The sequence below is a fragment of the Apus apus genome, chromosome 2 (assembly GCF_020740795.1).
Source record: "Apus apus isolate bApuApu2 chromosome 2, bApuApu2.pri.cur, whole genome shotgun sequence".
NCBI lineage: Eukaryota > Metazoa > Chordata > Aves > Apodiformes > Apodidae > Apus > Apus apus.
In genome coordinates, this window is record NC_067283.1 from 57,916,123 (window position 1) to 57,938,052 (window position 21,930).

The 21,930-nt window shown below is 41.9% G+C and overlaps 1 protein-coding gene across 13 annotated transcripts in view; it reads left to right on the forward strand.

Moving 5' to 3' along the window:
• Window positions 1-10,847, forward strand: part of TNS3 (tensin 3) — a 232,520-nt gene extending 221,673 nt beyond the window's left edge. For all 13 annotated transcript variants that reach the window (XM_051612873.1, XM_051612875.1, XM_051612872.1 and 10 more), the window contains 4 exons: window positions 4,016-4,184; window positions 5,177-5,245; window positions 5,377-5,403; window positions 7,515-10,847. In XM_051612873.1, the coding sequence (XP_051468833.1) occupies window positions 4,016-4,184; window positions 5,177-5,245; window positions 5,377-5,403; window positions 7,515-7,659 (410 nt within the window). In that variant the 3' untranslated portion in view covers window positions 7,660-10,847. The remainder of the gene's footprint in view (window positions 1-4,015; window positions 4,185-5,176; window positions 5,246-5,376; window positions 5,404-7,514) is intronic.
• The last annotated feature ends 11,083 nt before the right edge of the window (window positions 10,848-21,930 follow it).

Genomic DNA, 21,930 nt, shown 5'->3' on the forward strand with positions numbered 1-21,930 from the left:
GGCTTTGAGCAACCTGGTCTAGTGGGAGGTGTGGGGGAGTTGGAACTATAGATGATCATTAAGGTGCCTATCAACCCAAACCATTAAATGATTCTATGATATTCCATGTTTCAGAGATCTCTCTCGAGTCACAGAGACATTAAAGCTGTGGAGTTTAACACTAAAGTGCAGACTCAAAGTATGTGAAGTGTTGATTTTCCACCTGTCTGAGCTTCTGTGAGCACCAGCAGTTTAGTCAGAGGAGATGCACTTTTTCCCTGCCCTTCTTTACTCCACCTTTTTCTCATTCCACAAGCAAAATAATGAAGGTGGGTTTTCCTAGAATGATCTTTTTTTATACCTGTCTGAAAAACCTAATGAGCATTTCCAGTCATCTAAATGCAGAAGCTGACCAGAAATCCTTTGCTTCCTAGAGAGTTAAAATTGAAGACTAGGAACTATACAAATGTATCTTGCTGTATTAACTTCCCTGTTCAGCAGCAAATTTTCTGCCTCAAATAAATCCCAGTTCTTCACATCTGTTTCCACAAATATTGTCAAGGAACTAAGCATTCTGAACAAAGCATGTTCCCAGTTTAAAAGCAGCAGGGGTTACTTGAAATGGCCACATTGTGTAGCTGTTGGTGGTACCATGGATGGAACTTCAAAATGCCACTTGTGGAAGCTGGAGTAGCAACATTGCAAGGTGGCTGCATTGCATGAAAGACACAGATGTCTTTGTTTTGTTCTAGCCTTGAGTATGGTTTCTGTGTGACTGCTCTTATTTGATTTCCCATGCAACCATGTGCACGCCAGAAGGCAGTGCTGCTATCCAACGAGACCTAGACAGGCTAAAGAGCTGGGCGAAGGTGAACCTCACCAGTTCGGTAAGGACAAGTATAGAGTCCTGCATGTGGGGAGGAATAACACCAGGCACCAGTACAGATTAAAAGTCGTCCTGCTGGAAAGCAGCTCCATGGAGAAAGACCTTTGAGTCCTGGTGGACACTTAAGTTTTCCATGGGACAGCAATGTTTCCTTGTGGCCAAGGCGGCCGATGGTGTCCTGGGGTGCATTAAGAAAAGTATGGCCAGCAGGTCCAGTGAGGTTCTCCTCCCCCTCTAGTCTGCCCTGGTGAGAACACACCTGGAATACTGTATCCAGTTTTGGGCTCCCCAGTTCAAGAGAGACAGGGATCTACTGGAGAGAGTCCCAACAGTGGGCTACAAGGATGATAAAGGGACTGGAACATCTGTCTCATGAGGAAGGGCTAAGAGACCTGGGACTGTTTAGTCTTGAGAAGACTAAGGGAGGATCTTATTAATGTCTATAAATATCTGAGCAGTAGGTGTCAAGAGAAAGGGCCTCTTTTCAGTGGTGCCCAGTAATAGGACGAGGAACAATGGGTGTAAGCTAGAACATAGGAAGTTCCACCTCAACATGAGAAGAAACTTTTCTACTATTAGTGTAAAGGAGCACTGGAACAGGTTGTGCAAAGGGGTGGTGGAGTCTCCTTCTCTGGAGACATTCAAAACCCACCTGGATGCGTTCCTGTGTGACCTGCCTAGGTGATCCTGCTCTGGTAGGGAGGTTGGACTAGTTGATCTTTGAAGGTCCCTTCCAACCCCTACCATTCTAAGATTCTATGATTCTGTGTTTTTAAATGAGAAATCTTGCAGCCATTTTCATTACTTTTCCTGTAATCTTGCTTTTAAGCTGACATTTTTGCACTTTTTTCAACACTTACGGAAAAAGGTTCAATATATTATTTTTTGTGCTACAGAACTAAAGGATTCTACTGTATTTGGTGACTGCTTTTGAACTATCACATAGAGAGCGATTAGATAAAATGCTGGGCTGTTTCATTTAGAAGCAAAACCTGAACCAGTGCAATGAGCAGCAGAAGAGAGGGGAGACCCTTCCTTTGGGTCTCAGAAGTGGTGAAGAGTGTGGCTGTAAAACAAAGCAGATTTCCTGTGGTGGGAGATGCTCAAAGGATAGCAAAGAGCTTTAGATCTACCTGTACCAAACATAAACAGTAATTTTGTGAGAAGAAGAGAATGTGTGGTTTGGAATGTTATTTACATGACAGAAAGCTGTTATGCAAGGAAGACCTCATTGAACTTGCCATTCATCTTAAATCCCTCTTTCTATCAGTTGTATAGTAATTGACTCAAATTTTATTGGATCTGTCATGCCAATGCACAAACACATTTGGGAACTCTTAACATCAAATAAATCAAATCTCTGAGATTCCTTCTTTCCCTGACAGACTTCAGAGCTCGAAGCTATTGGACTGATCATCATGTTGGCATCAAGCTTATGCAGTTCTGTAACTGTAACTACAATGGCTTGGTTGTTTTGAAAGTGCCAGTGTCCAGCTGTGTATTTCATGCAGACAGTCATAGGATCTTTAGTCAGATTGCAGAATAGCCATATGAGAAGAGATGCTGTTAGATTTAATTTTATCTTTGCTTTCATAGTAAGTTTGGCAAGCCAAGCTAAACTGCTGAACAAGTGAAATACTAGCATGGTAATTGGCACGTGTAAGCTGCCAGAGTTATACATTCTGTTCTGGATACCTACACAGCTGTTTTTACCAAAACACAGAATCAGCTATGGATGTGTTTAAGCATTCTTGCTTGTTCTGTGGGATAAGAGTAAGCGGGGTTTTCAGTTTTAAAAATCTTCTTAAATTTCTTGTAAACTTGACTTTACACAGTCCCAAAGTATTAAAGCATGTGAATAATTATATTAATGCTATATAATAATAATAATTAGTACTGTATAATATTATATGGCACTGTTACCAAGTAGTACTATGTAGTGTTATATAGTACTATAATATTATATAGTGCTATCTAGTATTAGTACTTCTTTTCTCAGTGCTTGCTGTGGGTTTGATATGAGATCAGGTAAAAAAACCTGTTTCGTAACCTCAGTGTCACCGTTTGACTCAGGTCTGACAACAATGCTCTCGGTCCCCTCCCCCTTCCACCCATGTAGGGAAGGAGAGAGAGAAAAAGAGAGAGACTTGGCTGGATTGAAAACTAAACTACACAGCTTTAATTAAACACTAATGGTACAAGAAAATATATACAATTATATACAGATATGTTCAAATATGTGCAAAAGCCTCTCGCCACCCCCAGCAACTCCCCCAGGATCTCCTTAGATGGAACAGTTCCGAGAAATCCCGGAGCTGCTGCCGCTGGAGAGAGCACAGAGTGATGAGGGTCAGGAGAGCTTGAGCCTGGGGGTCGATGGTGCTGGATGGACAGAGTCCTCCCCAGACACTGGCCATGGATGGAAGAGAAGGGGAGAAGAAGCAGGAAGGAAGTTGTCTTCTGTGATCTCTGACCTTCCTCTGAGCTTACATAGATATATGGAATGGAATATCTCTGGCCAGTTTTGCTGTCTGTCTAACTCAGCCTCCTACGGGGGGGTCATAGATGTCCCTGTAGTGTCTGAGCCGGCAGAATGAAGGTGCAACCTTGAAGCCCCAGCAGTTAGAAAAACATGCCATTATTATCAGTCTTAGAACACACTAGTGCTAGTTAAAATAAAGCTTATTGAAGGAATAAAAAAAATCAGTAAAAGGAAAATTTGCTTCATCCTGGCTCAAACCAGGACACTCAGAAATCAAAACCAAAATATCCCCATTCTTTCCCCTCAGGAATGCCTTTGCTGTAGTAGTACCTATGAGTGAGTAGCCTCTCTCGGCTGTTGTCATGTACTTATTTAAATTTCAGGATCTCTGGGTAATAGAGAAATACAGTCATTGGCTTAAATATAAAGATAGTGAAAACAAAGGCACAGCAAAAGGCCTGTCACCTCCAAAATTATAGTCCTAAGCTATGTAGCAACAGCGGGATGAGATGAGGCACATGTAGAAACTTTGGTAGTTTGCTGCCACTTTTCCCAATTTGCTTTACAAAGGTGGAAAACTTATATTTTGCCTGGTTTTATTCAGAAGATACCCATTTACTTACTGTTACGTAGTGACCTCTCAAAGTCTTTCCCCTCTTTTATTACAGCATGTAATGTTTGGTACCTGAATTCAGTGGAGATGGAGTCCCTCACGGGCCACCAGGCAGTACAGAAAGCCTTGAGCCTGACATTGATGCAAGATCCTTCTCCCAGCTCAACTGTTGTCCATTTCAAGGTGTCTGCGCAGGGAATCACATTGACAGATAATCAAAGAAAGTAAGCAAATAAGGAATGGGAAGAGAATATCCAGCCTTATCCTTAACAAATGTTGGCTGCTGTTAATTTTGTTTTCTTGGTTATGTTCTGTAGTCTCTGTCTCAGCAGATTGTCTAAATTGTGTAAAGAATGGCAATAACAGTATGACCTGTCTGTAGTACTGAAGAATTAATGTTTAAAGCTATAGACATTACTTCCACATGCAGCTTTTACTGCTGGAAGGTCACTTTGCGATGACATTTTTAAAAAATGGTTATTATTTCTTATAAAAAGAGAAAGTATTAACTTTGCCAGAATTTTATATTCCACCTATTCAATGAAGTAATGTATCTTCACAGTATCTTTCACCAATATCACTGAACAGAGTTGGCCTGAGCAGACACTGTATATCTCCAGTATTTGAAATAGTGCTTTGAATAGCCTTTAAAATACTATGATACAAACTTAATTTATAGTTATTTTGTATGGAATGCTATTAAGGCTACCACAAAGTCTTTAGATTTTAAAACGGACAATAACAAAGAAGGAACAACAGGAATTCATTATAGATTGAAAGAAAAAAGTGCCAGACTTGTTCATTCCATGAGGTCTGCAAGCGTTTGTAGCACATCAAGGACAAAACCTTAAATTATAATGCCTAGGAGTGTTTATATTTTGAAACTTAATTTAATAAAATTCAAAAGTTTCAAGAAGTTGCATTTCCCACTGACATAGTATCTAAATGGCCAGCTTTTAGAAAAAATACATTCCATGCTTCTTCTTACCTGAGGGTCAGTTTACTTTTGGTTCAAAAACATGGTGTTACTATTCTAAATATGGATTTATTTGGTTGGAACAGTTCAGGTGGCTTTCAGAGTCACTCAGAGATAGCAAAAAGAATATATAATTGTTTAATTTAGATTAAATATAATTTATTTTTCAGATCTGTTTATTCATTGAAATTTTATACATCTTAACTATTCCTAAAAGTTGTTCTGTTTCTTCCTATCCAGACTCTTTTTTCGGCGACATTATCCAGTCAACACTGTTATTTTTTGTGCTTTGGATCCACAGGAAAGAAAGTAAGGGAGAAAAGCAGTATTTCTAAAATTTTGTTTATATTGTTGATCTACCAAAAAACTTAATGGGTTTCATTTTTATTCTTCCATTCCTTCTTTTTTTTTTCCCCACTGCTTTCTCACTGGACAACAAGATGGATGAAAGATGGCCTTTCTGCAAAGTAAGTGGACACGTATCTCAGGTCTCTTTCAGCTGAATGTTTTAGGGATATCATTACAGTGATCATTTTCTTAGTGTTCTAAATTATAGTTATCAGAGATGTAGAAGGGAAAACAGCTGTTCAGAGACAAAAGTCTCTGCCCACTGTAATTGGTCATTCATTACTTTATCTCCACCTCTGCATGTCAGGACCTAATTATGTGATGGTGGGATGCCTGGAGCCAGAGCTAGGGTGGTTTATTTAGGTTGAAGGAATGTGATTTGAATAATGTTTCAGAAATGAAAACAGAGCCATTTGCTATTCAGTTTCGCATCCCACTTGTCCAGCAGCACTAACACAAGTTTATTTGTCTCACTTAGACTGATAGCTTTAAAAAAAAATCTCCCGCACAGTACACAGATCAAAACACTCCTAGTAATACTGGCATGTGATATAAATATGTAAATACCCATGGAAAGTGAAGGCAAAAGTTGTTGTCCCCAAAGTGAAGTCAAACATTGTTGTCCCCCTTTTACCAAAAGAAAATACCTAAACAGAGAGAGCTCAGGCACTAGAAAGGAACAGAAGCAGATGGCTTAAGTCCTATTTCCAATCATCTGTGCACCAAGATGTGTGGCCCTCAGAACCTCTCTTTAGGCAATTCCTGACACACCACGCACACCCCAAGCTAGGTAAAAGAAAGGCAGTATCGAATCAGAGTAATGCTGTTGCCCACAGCATTCTCCTGGAGAAACTGGCTGCTCGTGACTTGGAGGGGTGTACTCTTCAGAGGGCAAAAACCTGGCAGGCTGGCCAGGCCCAGAGAGTTGTGGTGAATGGAGTTAAATCCATCTGGTGGCCAGTTACAAGCTGTGTTTTCCAGGGCTCAGTGTTGGGGCCAGTTCAGTTTAATATTTTTATTAATGATCTGGACGAGGGGATAGAGTGCACCTTCAGTAAGTTTGCAAATGGTACCAAGTTAAGTGGGAGTGTTGATCTGCCTGAGGGTAGGAAGGCTCTACAGAGGGATCTGGACAGGCTGGATTGATGCACCAAGGCCAGTTGTATAAGGTTCAACAAGTCCAAATGTCAGTTCCTGCACTTGGGCTGCAGCAATCCCGTGCATGCTACAGGCTTGGGGAAGAGCAGCTGGAAGACTGCCTTGTGGAAAAGGACCTGGAGGTGTTGGTTGACAGCCAGCTGAATTATGAGTCAGCAGTGTGCCCAGGTGGCCAACAAGGCCAATGGCATCCTGGCTTTTATCAGAAATAGTGTGACCAGCAGGACCAGGGAAGTAATTGTCCCCCTGTACTTGGCACTGTTGAAGCCATGCCTTGAATACCATGTTCAGTTTTGAGCCCTCACTACAAGTAGAACTTTGAGGTGCTGGAGTGAGTCCAAAAAAGGGTAACAAAGCTGGAGAAAAAGTCTTAATGAGTAGCATCTGAAGTAACTGGAGTTATTCAGTCTGGACAAAAGGAGGCTGAGGTGTAAGGTCTTACTGCTCTCTACAGCTACCAGAAAGGAGATTGTAGTGAGGTGGGGGTTGGTATCTTTTCCCAACTAACAAGCAAGAGACAAGAGGAAATGGCCCCAAGTTGTGCCAGGGGAGGTTTAGATTCAATATTAGGGAAAAAATCCTTTGCTGAAAGGATTGTCAGGCACTGGGAAAGGTTGCCCAGGAGAGTTGTTGAGTCACCATCCCTGGAGGTATTCAAAAGACATGTAGGTGTGGTGCTTAGGGACATGGTTCAATGGTGGACTTGGCAGCGCTAGGTTAATGGTTGGACTTGATGATCGTAAAGGCCTTCTCCAACCAAAATGATTCTATGATTCTATATATGTATATCCCCATGGCCAGTTGCATGTCTCTGTCAGGAAGCAATACAAGATGCATTATAGACAGAATAGAAGGAATGGGACGCTCTTCTTCCCTGGTTGTGGCCATGCTGGGCCACTCTAGGAGTTGGCTAGTTCATTTGAACCATTGAGTATAGCAGTCGCACATGACCTTGTCCATCGGAATAGATAAAGTCTGATGTGTGCTTTTGGTTTCTGCAGTATCTTTTTTCTTTAGGAAACAAAGGAATGCCTGTCTGTTCTCTAATATGCTGTGATTGTTGCCCTTGCAGAGTATTTGGGTTCGTTGCCAGGAAGCAAGGCAGTGCCACAGACAATGTATGCCACCTGTTTGCAGAGCATGATCCAGAGCAACCTGCCAGCGCTATTGTGAACTTTGTTTCAAAGGTCATGATTGGATCCCAGAAGAAGATCTGATGCCCCTTCCATCCTTGATTCAGAGGTCTAGAGGATAGCACTGTGAGAGGGAGAAAGCCTATTCAGCAGCAATATCTGAACCTTGTAATTCCCAAGAAGGAAGGCAGAGGATAGCCTTATCTGCATTATGCTTGTAAGAGTTCAGCCTTTTCTTTGAAGATGCCTCTGGCTTAATAAAGCATTATTTCTTTGTTTTTATATCAAAGGACAAAACAAAAGAAGCTGGGTGCCATCCAAGTCCATGTAGCCCATACCTGAATGAAGCATAAATGTAAACACTTCTCCTGAAGGGTTTAAAATATATTTTCAGATGCTGATTCTCATAATTTATTGAAGCAGAAACACACACTAGAGTGTGCTACTTTTTTGTACAGAAAATGTTTTGTATAACCCCCACAAAGACACTTGCTATAGTTGCATCAATGGTAGCTATAGGCCTTGCAAATATGCTCTTAAAAGAATGATTGTCTGAGGAAGAATGTTTCATCTTTATGTAAAATTTTAATGTAAAATTAATGGATAAAGGGGAATATGTATGTGAAGAGAAAGTTTGTGCAAGCTGATTTCTGGTAAGAAGGGAACAGCAATGTGGAATATTTAGGGAGATAGCTCTATATCTAGTGTTCTGAAAGCTGAACTGTTTTAGTTTGAAAAATTTTAAATAGGGGAGAAGTGACAAAACGAAACAAAAAGTTTGCATGGAAATCTGTTCTCTAATTGGGGCTTTTTTTAATACAGAGAAATAAGCTGTAGCTTAAACACAGAGAACTGTGTTTTAATAATTACAGGATAAAAGTGAGGGAACAGCAAAGAAAAAAAGTATATGTATTTTTACTTGTGCCAGTTTATTTATAGTAGGTCTCAGATCTTGATATGTCAGATGGATGTTCTTAAGCTAGACCATTGTTAAGTTTTGCCTCTTTAATGCTATTTTGCATAAGTAGAAGTGTGTATAGCCTATGCCTTGCTATAGAGTCTCATATTTTAATTTTTTGTATTACAGTGACAAGATACTTCCCATTTCCCAGCTCCACAATACTGTTTTGGTTGTAATACTTGTTCCTCTACCTAATACATAGTTACTTTTGTGGATTCTTTTGGCCCCCTTTTTATTGGAGTTTTGGGAATTTGGGGGGTTTTTTATCTGCAAGAACTATTTTTTGTTTATAACATTTTTCATAATTCCTCGAGTTAGGAAATCCAAAAGGGAATGAAATTTATTTTGTAATTCTGTCCCATTTCTTGAGAGCGTTTATGTAATGAGTTACATGACCATCACATTTGTACATATCTCTGTATCTTTCTAAACACACGGGTATTTTAAATGCATACGGAAGTGCTAGTTAGCTTTACAGAAAATTAATACTGTAGTTTACAGTGAAAAGGTTCATGAGGAAGGGAAGCTGATGAGGTCTACTGTATAATTCCTGTTCATACCAAAAAGAGCAGTACTAGACCTCGGTGTCAGAACTGATGGTAATAAAGCCTCTGCACTGTCATAGTGCTTAAAAGTTCCATTGCCTCTATGTCTTTGATGTGTGGCTGTCAACTTTATTTTAATAGCCAGAGAAGTAACATGACACGCTGATTTTGGTATGCCAAGCGTGAGGTTCCGGATTAACTAGGGACTGTACCTACCTGGAGGATTTAATCCTTTTACTAAATAATGGTTAAATTGAATGGGAAACTTTGGTTGGGCTATATGGTAAGAAGGTTCCACCGATTTGAACTACTTTTTCCTATATAAATTATGATACATTTTTTTATTAGCAGCTCTCTATTTCCTAAAGTATTAGGACCATGGAAACCTTACTTGGTGACCCTAGCCAAAATCATTACCAAATTATTTGTGTAGCTATGAATTTAATATAAATAACTTTTATAAAAGGAGTGGGTGGGGAACAGAGGGAGGGAGAAGAAAGATTTGAAGTTTAATGTATTTGGACCAGGAAGTAGTGTATTAGTAGCAGTGGGAGTTGGATGTTTGTAGAAGGGTGAAGCAATCCAAAGCCTAGTAGCTACTGTTGAAGCAACAAAAGCAAGTGCCTCTGATTTGTACCAAATAAATCCGGTTTTCTGACTGAGAGGAATACTACTTAAATAGTATTTATGTACCATCCAAAAAAGAATGCAGTATTTACTTTTAGGAGCTTTGATCCTTTTGAAACATGGAAGGACAAATTTCCTTTTAATATTCTTTTAATGCATCAAGAACCCAGTTGACTGAACTTATCAGGCAGTTGAAGCCCAGTGAATTTCTTCAGCTGATGTCTCAATTAGATTTAAGTCTCAAATTAGATTTAAATCCAATGTGTTGTGAACTTTGAAATGAGGAGGAATTTTTTACTATATTTTTTCATTTCTGCAGACTATACTTAAATTTCAGCATGTCTTGTCAGACACCAGCTGTTGGCCTTTCGGCTGAAAGTGTCTTTTTTTTCCCCATGTTGTATCATTTCCGCTCAGGGCCATGTTTTTTTATTCCTTGTGCTTTCTCAAGGCTTTCTCAAGGCCTACTGAATTCAGGAGCATAAGGAACAGAATGCTGGCACTCCTGGTGGAGTTTCCTGGGAGTTTAGGTCTACTTGTTAACTGGGGAAAAAAGAATTTGCCCTGTTTGTAAGGGAGGTCTTTTATTATGCATTCCTTTGGATGGTATATTGCCACATGCTTTTGCTTTTTAATGAATTAAAAATGCACAAAGCAAAATAGCTCAGAATGTACCATTGTGTAGTGTATGTAGAAAGATATTCACAAAACTTCTGTTAATGTCAAATGCAAGACTAAATAGCTAACACAGCACTTTCAGGGTTTTTGGTAATGTGTATATGCAGTTTCATAACTAATGGCAGCAAGTTTTAAACATGTATTTAGCCAGACTCATATTAACCTGCTTAGTAAATGTACTGCTATAATCGTACAGTTTTAAACTACAAAAATGCTGAAAGCCCTGTTTTTAATTAAGTGTGTATCCAGCAGTATCATTAAAAATTTAATGTTTCCTTCTTGGATTTACCTGCTAGTGAAAATTTTTGCCTTTTTATTGAAACTGTATAGAAGCATCAAAAGGTCTCCAGTATGTAAATGAATGTTCTATAAATTCTTTGTATAGTCATTTTCTCTGCTCTTGAGATATCACCTCTATTGAAATGATAATAAAATTAGGAATGTGAAATTTCGTAACACAATGTTGCAGGGCAGTTTGTTCTTAAAGAATGTCTGGCATTCAAAACCAGTTAATGAGCAAAAACTTCTTGGTGAAGTAAGAATAGGTTGAGTGTTGAAACAGGGGTTTAGTTTTGTTTCTTAAAGATTTCTTTCAAGTACTTGACTTCTCATGAGTCTGTGTGATTTAAGTCTAGATAAAACATATGATCTTCCTAGTTCTTTTGCAGTTAATAATGGTAAAAAAGTGCTGTCTGCCTGCATTGCATATTTCCATGTAAGAAGAGTATATGATGTCACCTGAGATGTTTATAGCCATTTACCTGGGCCTACACAGGGAAAACTTCCAGAGGAGCATGAGAGGGCTGAGAAATCTACCCCCTAGCTGAAATAAGCTGAGTACAAAATCTGTGTGTCAACCACACACCAGAGCTTGGATTATATCTCTGCTTTATTGGGGTTGTTTCTGTGGCTGATAAACTCTGGTATGTCATGTTGATTGATGCCTTTTCTATGAGACATAACCTGGCAGGAATTTTGCATTCCATGTGCTTGATTGTCATTCATCACTACAGGCCATTGTGAGTTGATGCTTGGGTGTAACACATGACAGAGTTATTCATAAAAAATATTCATCTTTTATTGGAATTAATTACAATGTGGAGCAGATTGCAAGAGTGCAACAGTAAAATGCATCTTCTGTGTCAGAGTCCAGTTTCCTCTTAAATTCCTGTTCGTGAACTCTGATGCCATTGTGAGCATGTGTGCTGCTGTTGCTCTTCTTTGAAGGCTGCTGTGGAGTCTCTTTGCTCCAGTGGATGAAAATCTGCATTCAGTATTCACCCTGTATTCACAGCTAGTTTATATGTGTTTTTGTTACGCCAACATGAACAACTGTTTTCTCCCTCAAGTATTTATAGTAAGACTGACCCTCCTTGTGTCCTCACTCTTCCCTGGCAAGAATAAACAAGTCAGCACTCCGACCTTTCATTTTTGTTTTTGAAAGGTGCAGAGACCTGTTCTTTTTTACTCTTTGTCATTTAAATCCTTTCTTTGGAGAGACCCTAAAGCGAACAGCTAGACTGTTCAAAGAGTGCATAAGCCTGTTGCCTTGTGATTTTTAAAATATTTATATTTGAAAACTTGTGGAACAAGAAAACTTGGCCCACCAAACAGAGAGCAAGTGCCTCCTCTGCTTCTGCTGTTGACACCTAGCACAAGGGTTACAATAGTGTGAACTACATCATCCAGTGTGCCCGAAGGAGATTCTGAGCACAAATAGCTAAAGAAGTTCTCAAAAGCCTAAGTTAGAAACAGGAACCTTGCAGACTTAGCAAGTCTGGCAGAATACCAAGAGGACAAAGGAGAGCTATTAGGAAATTGAAGGATCTTGTTGAGTAACTGAGAAGGGATTTCTCTTACATGTCACTGCAAGGGATATCAAACCAGGACTATTCCCTTCCTTTAAAGACATTAAATGTCTTCTATAAAGCACAAATGTATACACCAATTTTAATGTTTTAATATTTGCAGAATCAGAGTGGTTAAGGTTGGAAGGGACCTCTTGGAGGTAGTGTGGTCCAACTCCCCTGTTCAAGCAGGGCCACCTACAGCCAGTTGCCCAGGACCATGTCCAGACAGCTTTTTTATGTCTTCAGGGATGGACACCCTGTCACTGAGTCATGAGGTTCAGAATGGACCCCCTTGCTTTCCCAACTCTTTCTCAGAGAGGAGTCTAGGTGCAGCTTGATCCAGTCCTAGACCCAGACTTGAGCAACAGTTTATATCTAAAGAATTATGTATGCACAATCAATCTTTTTTATCACTTAGCTAAGATTTCAAAGTTTAGCTTGCTCTTAATAACTCACCAAGGATCTGTTGTGGCAAGGAATCTTCTCAACCTCAAGGAGTAACCTTAAGAGGTGTCCCTACTCAAGGTGAGGTCCTGGTGTGCACCCTGTTCAGGAGAGCTCAATGGGCCCTGGACTATCCGCTATTTATAGAGTAAGGTGATGGACTTACAGTTATATGCATACCGGCAAGACTGGATCACTGTTCCAGACAGCCCTGGGCTAACATGTTGCCATCAGTCCCCCAAAGTCTAGCTGAAACATAATGCAGCCATCACAACCCTCACTGGTGGTTATGTAGGACAGGGGTTCGGGGCTGGGAACACACTGCCACAAGTCTGTGTATGTGTTTCTGCATGTGCATATTCAAACAAAGTCTTTTTGTAAGGACTGCATTCTCAGTAAGGTTCTATGTGTGTATGTACATTCAGACTAAAGCAATATGTTGCCAAGATGTAATAGCTAAGATTTTTAGAAAGGCCTGGAGAGATAAAAATCCCACCCGGTTTTGAAATGGCTGGAATCACTGTAAAAGAGAAATGATATAAAGTGTCTAACAAGGTTTTGTTTGATGATTTATTTATTTTTTAGGGAAGATAATGTATAAAACTGCATGAACTTCATAAGGTTCCTACTAGCCCTCTCCTCCTCCTTTGTCTGGGTCATCCTGGAGGACGGCTCTCCCTTTCGAAGTGTGAAACAAAGAAAGTTCACCCAACAGTCTAAGTACTGTTAGGTCGGTATTGTTTATTCATGGTGCTGGACGCAGAGGCGATAGCACCCTTTACAGGGTAAGGTGAGAAATACATATACAGCTGATATTCAATTATGTGTAATATTTCTAAGAAACTGTTTACATATTCATTATTTTCCCAAGAAATCGTTTACATAAGTGTCCGCCCATTATCGCATGTGTGTTAAGTCCATTAGGGTCTCCTGGGGGTTGTTTTCTTCATCCTTGAGTCTTCCTCACAGGATCCTTTGGCCAAGGTCTGTCTCTTCTCCTGTTTGTCTCTGCTGACCCTGCAGTAGAATTGGTTACAGCAGGGATCCCTAGTCACAGTTGAATGGCTTTTTTCTTCTTCAAGGACCTTTGTATTTCTTCCCTAAAACTACAGATAAGCTCACAGAAACGGCTTTTACAACTCACTAGCAGTAGGCCCAGATGAGAGATTTACACCGTACAAGCAGTTAACTATTTGAAGTCTGGTTAGTGCTCTGTTTCAAGTGTCAACCTTGTTGATGCTTGAGTGGAGAGGGGGTATTCCCTGAGCAATTACCTCGGACCTGCTGACTGGACTAGACAGCAAGTGATGGAGCCTGCACCTGGCAGCACAGAAGACTTAGGCCAATGAAAACAAGGAGCCCAGCTAATTGCAATGGACCAGCACATACATTTCCTGGTGGGCAATGCAGGACAGCATGGTGATCGCCTGCAAAAAGGAGTGTCCTCTGTTTCACCTGAGCTTCTAGTACCTGGTAGAACCAATGCAGCCAGAGTGTCTTATCACACTTTGTAAGTTTCAAGGGAGGTGAGTCTTCTTCTACCCCAAAAAGTGGGTGAATTCTGCTTCTGCAGCAGTGCATGGTGAAAAAAGTCATGGCAAATGGCCTAGAGGAGCCACATAACAATGCTTTATTGAGAACTCACTACTTAAGCACTTAATGTTGGGCAATCACAAAGACATGAGCTTTCAATAACTCCTCTAACCTGTGAGTGAACTGAGCTAGGGAAATGGCTGGGGATTTGTAACACTCTTAACTCGTAGCAGAAAAGTAGAAGGAAGAAAAGAAAGATGAAAAGAGAGATGAGAAGAGAAGACAAATGTATCACCACCCTTGGCTCTAATGAGGTCTATTCTTACGGTGTTGTCTGGCTCTTCAAGCCTCTAGCCTCAGGTTCTACAGATGGTGGGTTGACACTGGGTGTGCCGCACTTTCACCCCTTTTATAACATTCTGTCCCCCAGGGACTGTCTTCAGGGTGGGGGATGGAAAACAAAGGAGGTGTGGTTGTGGGTGTCTACTACCTATTGCCCAGCCTGGGTGTAACACTGATGAGTTATCCTATAGGTGATTAGGAGAAGTCTCTGGATCAGCAGCTCTTGTTTTTATGGAAGGTTTAAAATTCCCAGACACAAACTGGAAATACTGTACTGCTCTGACTACTGAGGATGAGGATCTTGTCCAGCTTTTGTCTCTATAGGAATTGTGTCTCATGAGAGAGGACTTTACCCACAATGAAGATGAACCCCTTCTTTGTTGGTTGCTCTGATGCTCTGATAGTGGGGCTGATACCTATGACATCACAGTTTGGCTCTGGGTTGGCAGTCAAACCAATAACAATAATGCTCTCTATCAATCCCCCCCCCCACTACCCCTGCCCCTTGCTTCGCCAAGGTAGGAAAAGAGGAAAAAAAATGAGAGACTTTCTGGGTTGGAAAGTGAAACAAATTAATTTTAATTTGATAAGGGAATATGTATATATAGGGATGTGCAAAACTCGATCACCTCCCTCCTCCCCCAGCAACTACCACAGTAACTCTCCTTTCTGGTGACTCCTGGTGGGGGGGGGGGGGGCGGTGCGAGAGGGGGCATGTTTGGGTGCACAGATGGGATCCTTGGATGTCAGCTATGAAGAGAAATGGAGGAAAATAGCCAAAAGAGGGGGTGATAGAAGCGACAGTAAGCAGAAAGAAGAAGGAGGAAACCAAACAGCTTGACTTCCTTAATGTCTTAACCTGTACCGAAAGCCAAATAGATAAAACAATATGAGAAGGGAATATTCTGATTTGCTGATCTGAAGGAGAAAATCTGGGGAGCAAAACTCAGACCGCTGATCAATTAATGGGAGGAGATATTCTGGCCCTTGTAGGTCATAAACCATGGGAGTAGAATGCAGCTAAGTGAAGTGGAAAAGCACTGACCCTAAGAAGCAGATAGTAAGAAGCCACAGTAAATCTAACTAAGGCTGTGTTAGCAGAGGAATGTGCTAAACCTGCGTTTAGATAAGGAAACTTGTGCTTAGCTAAAAAAGTAGCATTTTGACAAAGGCAGCCGATGTGGAGTTATGCTGAGAGCATGACTGGCGCGTGAACAGGTTAAGGGAACCAATGAAACAGGAACAGGATTTGCGTGGACAGTGAAAATGTATGTAAAAGGCAGCCTGTGTATAAAATAAATGACATTTTGCTTGCATCAAGCTGCATCCCGTCTTCTCAATCGCCGCGAATTGGTGACCCCGACGTGATGAGTTGACGATCCGCCTCGCTGAGCGGTCTGCGTCGAGCCCCACAGGGCGTTGAATGAGCCGCTGAAAGGAAGCGGGAGCCGGCCGGCCTGAAATCCCTCCGGAGCTGGGAGGTGAGCTGTGGGGAACATGGGGAATCAAGTATCTCCCCCAGAAAGAGACATTTATAATTTAATGAAGTGTGTCCTTAAAAAACATGGGAGGAACATTCCCGAGCATGACCTTAAAGTGATGCTGAAGTGGGTGCAGATAAAAATACCCACCGTGACTGCATCTAGTATTTTTACACGGGAACTTTGGAGCGATGTTGGGGTTAAACTGGGACGCGGCAACAACCGGGAATGTGGAAGCACAGCGCATGCTCCCATGGTGGAGGGGGATATTGGGACCTTGAAAGCCCAAGAACAGGGCGTAGGACCGCAAGCCACTGCTTCTGCGGAAACCCCTACAGTGCCTCCCTTGTTACACTCGGGGGGATCACCTACTGAACCCATGCTGGAAAATCTGCCCCAACATTCCAAACTTTCGGGTGTGTATGCAGCGGGTCATACTCCAGATAACCCCCAAGACCCAGGAGGGGAGGGGGTGAAAGTACAGGTTTGGGGAGGCCTGGCAAGTTGACTATATCACACTGCCTCAGACCCACCAGGGTAAGTGCTATCTGCTTACAATGATGGAAACAAGTACAGGATGGTTGGAAACATATCCTGTGCCTCATGCCACAGCCTGGAACACCATCCTGGAACTTGAGAAGCAGATGTGAAGACATGGTACACCAGACAGAATTGAGTCAGACAATGGGACTCATTTCAAAAGCAGTCTTGTGATTTAGTGGGCCAAAGAACATAGTATTGAATAGATATACCATATCCCATACTATGCACAAGCCTCAGGGAAAATTGAAAGGTACAATGGTCTGCTAAAAGCTACCCTGAAGGTTTAGCAAAGGCCACTTGGTTAGTTAATACCAGGGGATCCATCAGTTGGGCTGGTCCTGCTCAGTCAGACCTGAATACAGTAGATGGGGATAAAGTCCCTGTGGTATGTGAAAGAAATCTATTGGTGAACATTGTTTGGGTTTTTCCTGCTTCAGGCAAAGGCAAACCTGTCTGAGGGGTTGCTTTTGCTCAGGAACTTGGACATAATTTTCTGTGTGTTGATGGGGGACGGAGAAGTACAATATGTACCTCAAGGAAATCTAGCTCTGGTGGAGAATCCCTAATTTGACAGTTGGTAGAACACAAAACCTACATATAAATATATGGCATGGAGTAAGGGGTAGAATGTCCTGGTTTGAGCCAGGATGAAGCCAATTTTCTTTCTACTGATTCTTTTTTTTCCTTCAGTCAACTCTCTTTTAAGCAGCACACTTGCTAAAACTAGCAGCAGGTTTTCCAGCCAGTAGACTGATAATGCCCAAATGTTTATAGTTACTGCTTGTCCTGATTTGAGCCAGGATGAAGCCCCTTTTCCTTTTACTGGGGTGTTTTTTGGTGGGTTTTGTTTTGTTTTGTTTTTGGTTGGTTGGTTGGTTGTTTTTTTTGTGATTTTGTTTTTTGTTTTTTTTTTCCTTCAGTAAGCTTTCTTTTAACAAGCAAAGAGTTCCAGCTTTGAATGATAACAAACTCTGAAATGTTTTTGTAACTGCTGGGACTCCAAGGTCATGTCTTTGCCCTGCTGGCTCAGACACACACACACACACACACACACACACACACACTCCCCCTCCCCGTAGGAGGCTGAACTAGACAGACAGCAAAACTGGCCAGAGATACTCCATTCCATATATCTACACAAGCTCAGAGATCACAGAAGACAACTTCCTTCCTGCTTCTCCTTCCCTTCTCTTCCGTCCACGGCCGGTGCCCGGGGAGGACTCCGTCCATCCAGCACCATCGACCCCCAGGCTCAAGCTCTCCTGACCCTCATCACTCTGCTCTCTCTCCAGCAGCTCTAAGACTTTTCAGGACTGTTCACAGCTAAAGAGAGTGCTGTGGGAGCTGCTGGGGGTAGGGGAAGGCAATAGGGGTTTTGCACATTCCTGAACACATTTGTATATGATTGTATATATTTTCCTTTAGCATTACTGTTAATTAAAGCTGTGTAGTTTATTTTTCAATCCAGAGCATCTCCTCATTCTCTCTCTCCTTCCCTACCTGGGTGGGAGGAGGAGCAGATTCCCAGGGTAGTCTGCTAAATTGGTCCCCAAATAGCTTAAAGTGTAATAGTCCTAATCCCTTATTGGATCGATATTTGGAGCTGGTCACATGAGTAATAGGAATGAAGAAAAAGCAAAGGCATTCAGTGGCTTTTTTTGCCTTAGTCTTTAGTAATACTGATAGAGCTTGGGCTGCCTGGTCCCCTGAGATGGAGGACCACAAGTGTGGCAAGAGTGACTTTCCATTTGTGGACACTGAAACTGTAAGGTGCTAGCAACATCACCTGAATGTTCACAGGTGCATGGGGCCTGATGGGATTAATCCCAGAGTTCTGAAGAAGCTAGCAGACGTTATGGTAAGAACCTTTTCCATCATTTACCAGAAGTCTTGGGAGTCTGGGGAGGTCCCTGCTGACTGGAAGCTAGCCAGTGTTATTTCAATTTATTAGAAGGGTGTGGGGGAAGACCCAGGGAACTACAGACCTGTTAGTCTAACCTCAGTTCCTGGGAAAATTATGGAGAAGATTATACTGGGTACAATTGAAGGGCATTTTAAGAATAATTCAGTCAACGAGGGTTCACCATGAGAAAGTTCTGTCTAACTAAATTGATACCCTTCTATGATAAGGTCACCTTCCTGATGGATAAAGGGAAGGTGGTGGATATGGTATTCTGGGTTTTAGTAAGACTTTTGATACTGTCCCTTCTGGACAAGTTGTCCAGCTGTGGGATGAGTTCACAGTGCATTGTGTGAACTGGCTGAAAGGCAGAGCTCAAAGGGTTGTAGTGAACAGGGCTGCATCTGGCTAGCAACTGGTCACCAGTGGTGTTCCTCAGGTTTCAATTCTAGGGCCAGTTCCGTTCAATGTATTTATCAACAATATGGATGCAGGAGTTGAATGCAGCCTTAGCAAGTCTGCTAGTGATACAAAAGTGGGAAGTGCTGTTGACTCTTTTGAGGGAAAGGAGGGATCTGGGTAGACTGGAGCGCTGGACAATCATTAAAGGAATTAATTTTAACAATTACAAATGCTGAATACTGTACCTGGGATGGAGTAGCACCAGGCACAAGTCTAAACTGGGAGAGGAGTGGCTGGAGAGCAGCCTTGCAAAGTGGATCATGGTGTGCTGGCTGACAGGAGGCTCAGCAGGAGCCAGCCGTGTGCCCTGGCAACCAAGAGGGTAAATCACATCCTGGGATGCACCAAACACAGCATGACCAGCCAAGCCAAAGAGGTGATTATCCAGCTCTGTCTAGTACTAGTGCAATCTCACTTGGAATATTGTGTGTGGTTCTGGGCCTCACCATTCAATAAGGATTTTTGAAGTCTCTGGCTGTGTCCCCTTGCAACAAAGCAGGGGAGGGGGCTGGAAGGTTTGTGCTATGAAGAGCAACTGTGGACTCTGGGTTTTTCTAGTCTGGAGAGAAGGAGGCTGAAGGGCAACCTCATGGTGCTCTGCAGCTTCCTGAGGAAACAAAGTGGAGAGGGAGGTGCTCATCTCTTTTTCCCTTCTATCCAGTGCCAGGATTCTTGGAAATGGCTCAAAACTAAGGAAAGTTTAGATTGGACATTAGGAAGCGTTTATTTACTGAGAGGGTGGTCAAACTCTGGCACAGGCTTCCTAGAGAGGTGGTTGTTGCCCCATGTCTGGTACTGTTTAAGATGCATTTGGACAGTGCCCTTAAAGCCATGCTGTAACTTTTGGTCAGTCCTGAAGCAGCCAGGCAGTTGGACTAGATAATCAATGTAGATCCCTTTCAACTGAACTTCACTATTATATTTCCATATATGCATGGAATATGCAAATAAGAAACTGGAACATGAACAGATTTTCACAGAATCACACAGAATCTTAGGGGTTGGAAGGGACCTCGAAAGATCATCCAGTCCAACCCCCCTGCCAGAGCAGGATCACCCAGAGCACATCACACAGGAACGTGTCCAGGCGGGTTTTGAATGTCTCCAGCAAAGGAGACTCCACAACCTGTCTGGGAAGCCTGTTCCAGTGCTCTGTCACTCTCACAGTAAAGAAGTTTTTTCTCATGTTTACATGGAACCTCCTGTTGTCCAGTTTGCACCCATTGCCCCTTGTCCTATCACTGGACATCACTGAAAAAAGCCTGGCTCTGTCCTCCTGACACTTGCCCTTTACATACCTTGTAAACATTGATGTGGTTGCCCCTCAGTCTCCTCCAAGCTAAGGAGACCCAGCTCCCTCAGCCTTTCTTCATAAGGGAGATGTTCCACTCCCTTAATCATCTTTGTGGCTCTGCTCTGGGTTCTCTCAAGCAGTTCTCTGTCCTTCTTGAAATGTGAGGCCCAGAACTGGACACAATATTCCAAATGTGGCCTCACCAAGGCAGAGTACAGGGGGAGGAGAACCTCTCTTGACCTACTAACCACACCCTTTCTAATAAACCCCAGGATGTATAGTGTGACCAGCAGAAGTAGAGAGGTGATTCTCCCCCTGTATTCAGCACTGGTGAGGCCACACCTGGAGTATTGCATCCAGTTTTGGGTGCCTCAGTTCTAGAGAGATACTGAGATGCTGGAGCAAGTAGAGAGGAGGGCAACAAAGCCTAGAGAATAAATCTTATGAAGAACACTTGAAAGAGCTGGGAATGTTTAATTTGAGGAAGAGGAGGCTGAAGGGAGACCTCATCAGTCTCTACAACTACCTGGGAGGACATTTTAGAGAAGTTGGTACCGGTCTCTTCTCACAGGTAATTAGCTACAGAACAAGAGGGAATGGCTTCAAGCTGCAATGGGGTAGGTTTATATGGGATATGAGGAAATTTTTTTTCACAGAAAGCATGGTCAGACACTGGAATAGGCTGCCCAGGGAGGTGGTTGAGTCACCATCCCTGGATGTGTTTAAGGATTGTTTGGATGTGGTGTTGGTGGATATGGTTTAGGGGAGAACTTTGTAGAGTAGGGATGACGGTTGGACTTGGTGATCCCAAGGGTCTTTTCCAACCTGAATGGTTCTATGATTCTATGAGCTTTTCTTCCATCTGCTGGTGAACCTATAATACAGCATCTATCTGGTTATCGAGTTCTAGTACACTCCAGGAGGTACTGTAGTTTGAATACAACAGCTATCATGTTTGCTATCCAGTAAATGCTTTTCTTTATCATAGCGTAACTCACCAACAAAAAGGAACCCAACCCTCCACCCATGCCACTCCTTCAAAACCCAAATTGTTAGTGAAGCAACTGATCTGTCTTGTAAAGTACTTTGCCACCTACATGCTTGTCGGAATGGGCTGGATTCACAGTTAAACTACACAGATGCTCTTAAACCTCTGAAAACTCATGTTTCTTCACATCATAACATCTGTTCTGCAGACTCTTTTGGAGTTGTCTGAAGAGCTGGTCATCATTTGTTGTGGTTTGTTTAAGGCTTCAAGACCTGGAATCAAGTTAGCAGCTTTATTTTCTCTCTTATTCAAAAGAAAGGTTATAGCCTTCTCATTTTCAGTGAGAAACCTATCGGTATGAGTACTGCATGATCCAGCAGTAGCATATGCATAAAACATATCTAAATGTATTCTGTAAGGATTTTTTTTCAGACTAATCAGTATTTGAATCTAGGTAACAATTTTTAAATGCTGGACATGCAGTGAAATTGAGTATTGCAAAAACAATATAGCAAAACCTGTCAGCTGGTATGTCTCCTTTCCAAACCTAATTGTTACAGACACTGAAAAGTCAGACCTTTATCTATTACAATTAGAGACTATATAAAAGTCTCGATATCTACTAGGAGGAGTTGTGTCATGCATAGCTGTATGCCTTAATGTTTAAAAACAGAAAAAATATTTATAATTATGGTGAAGTTTTTTAA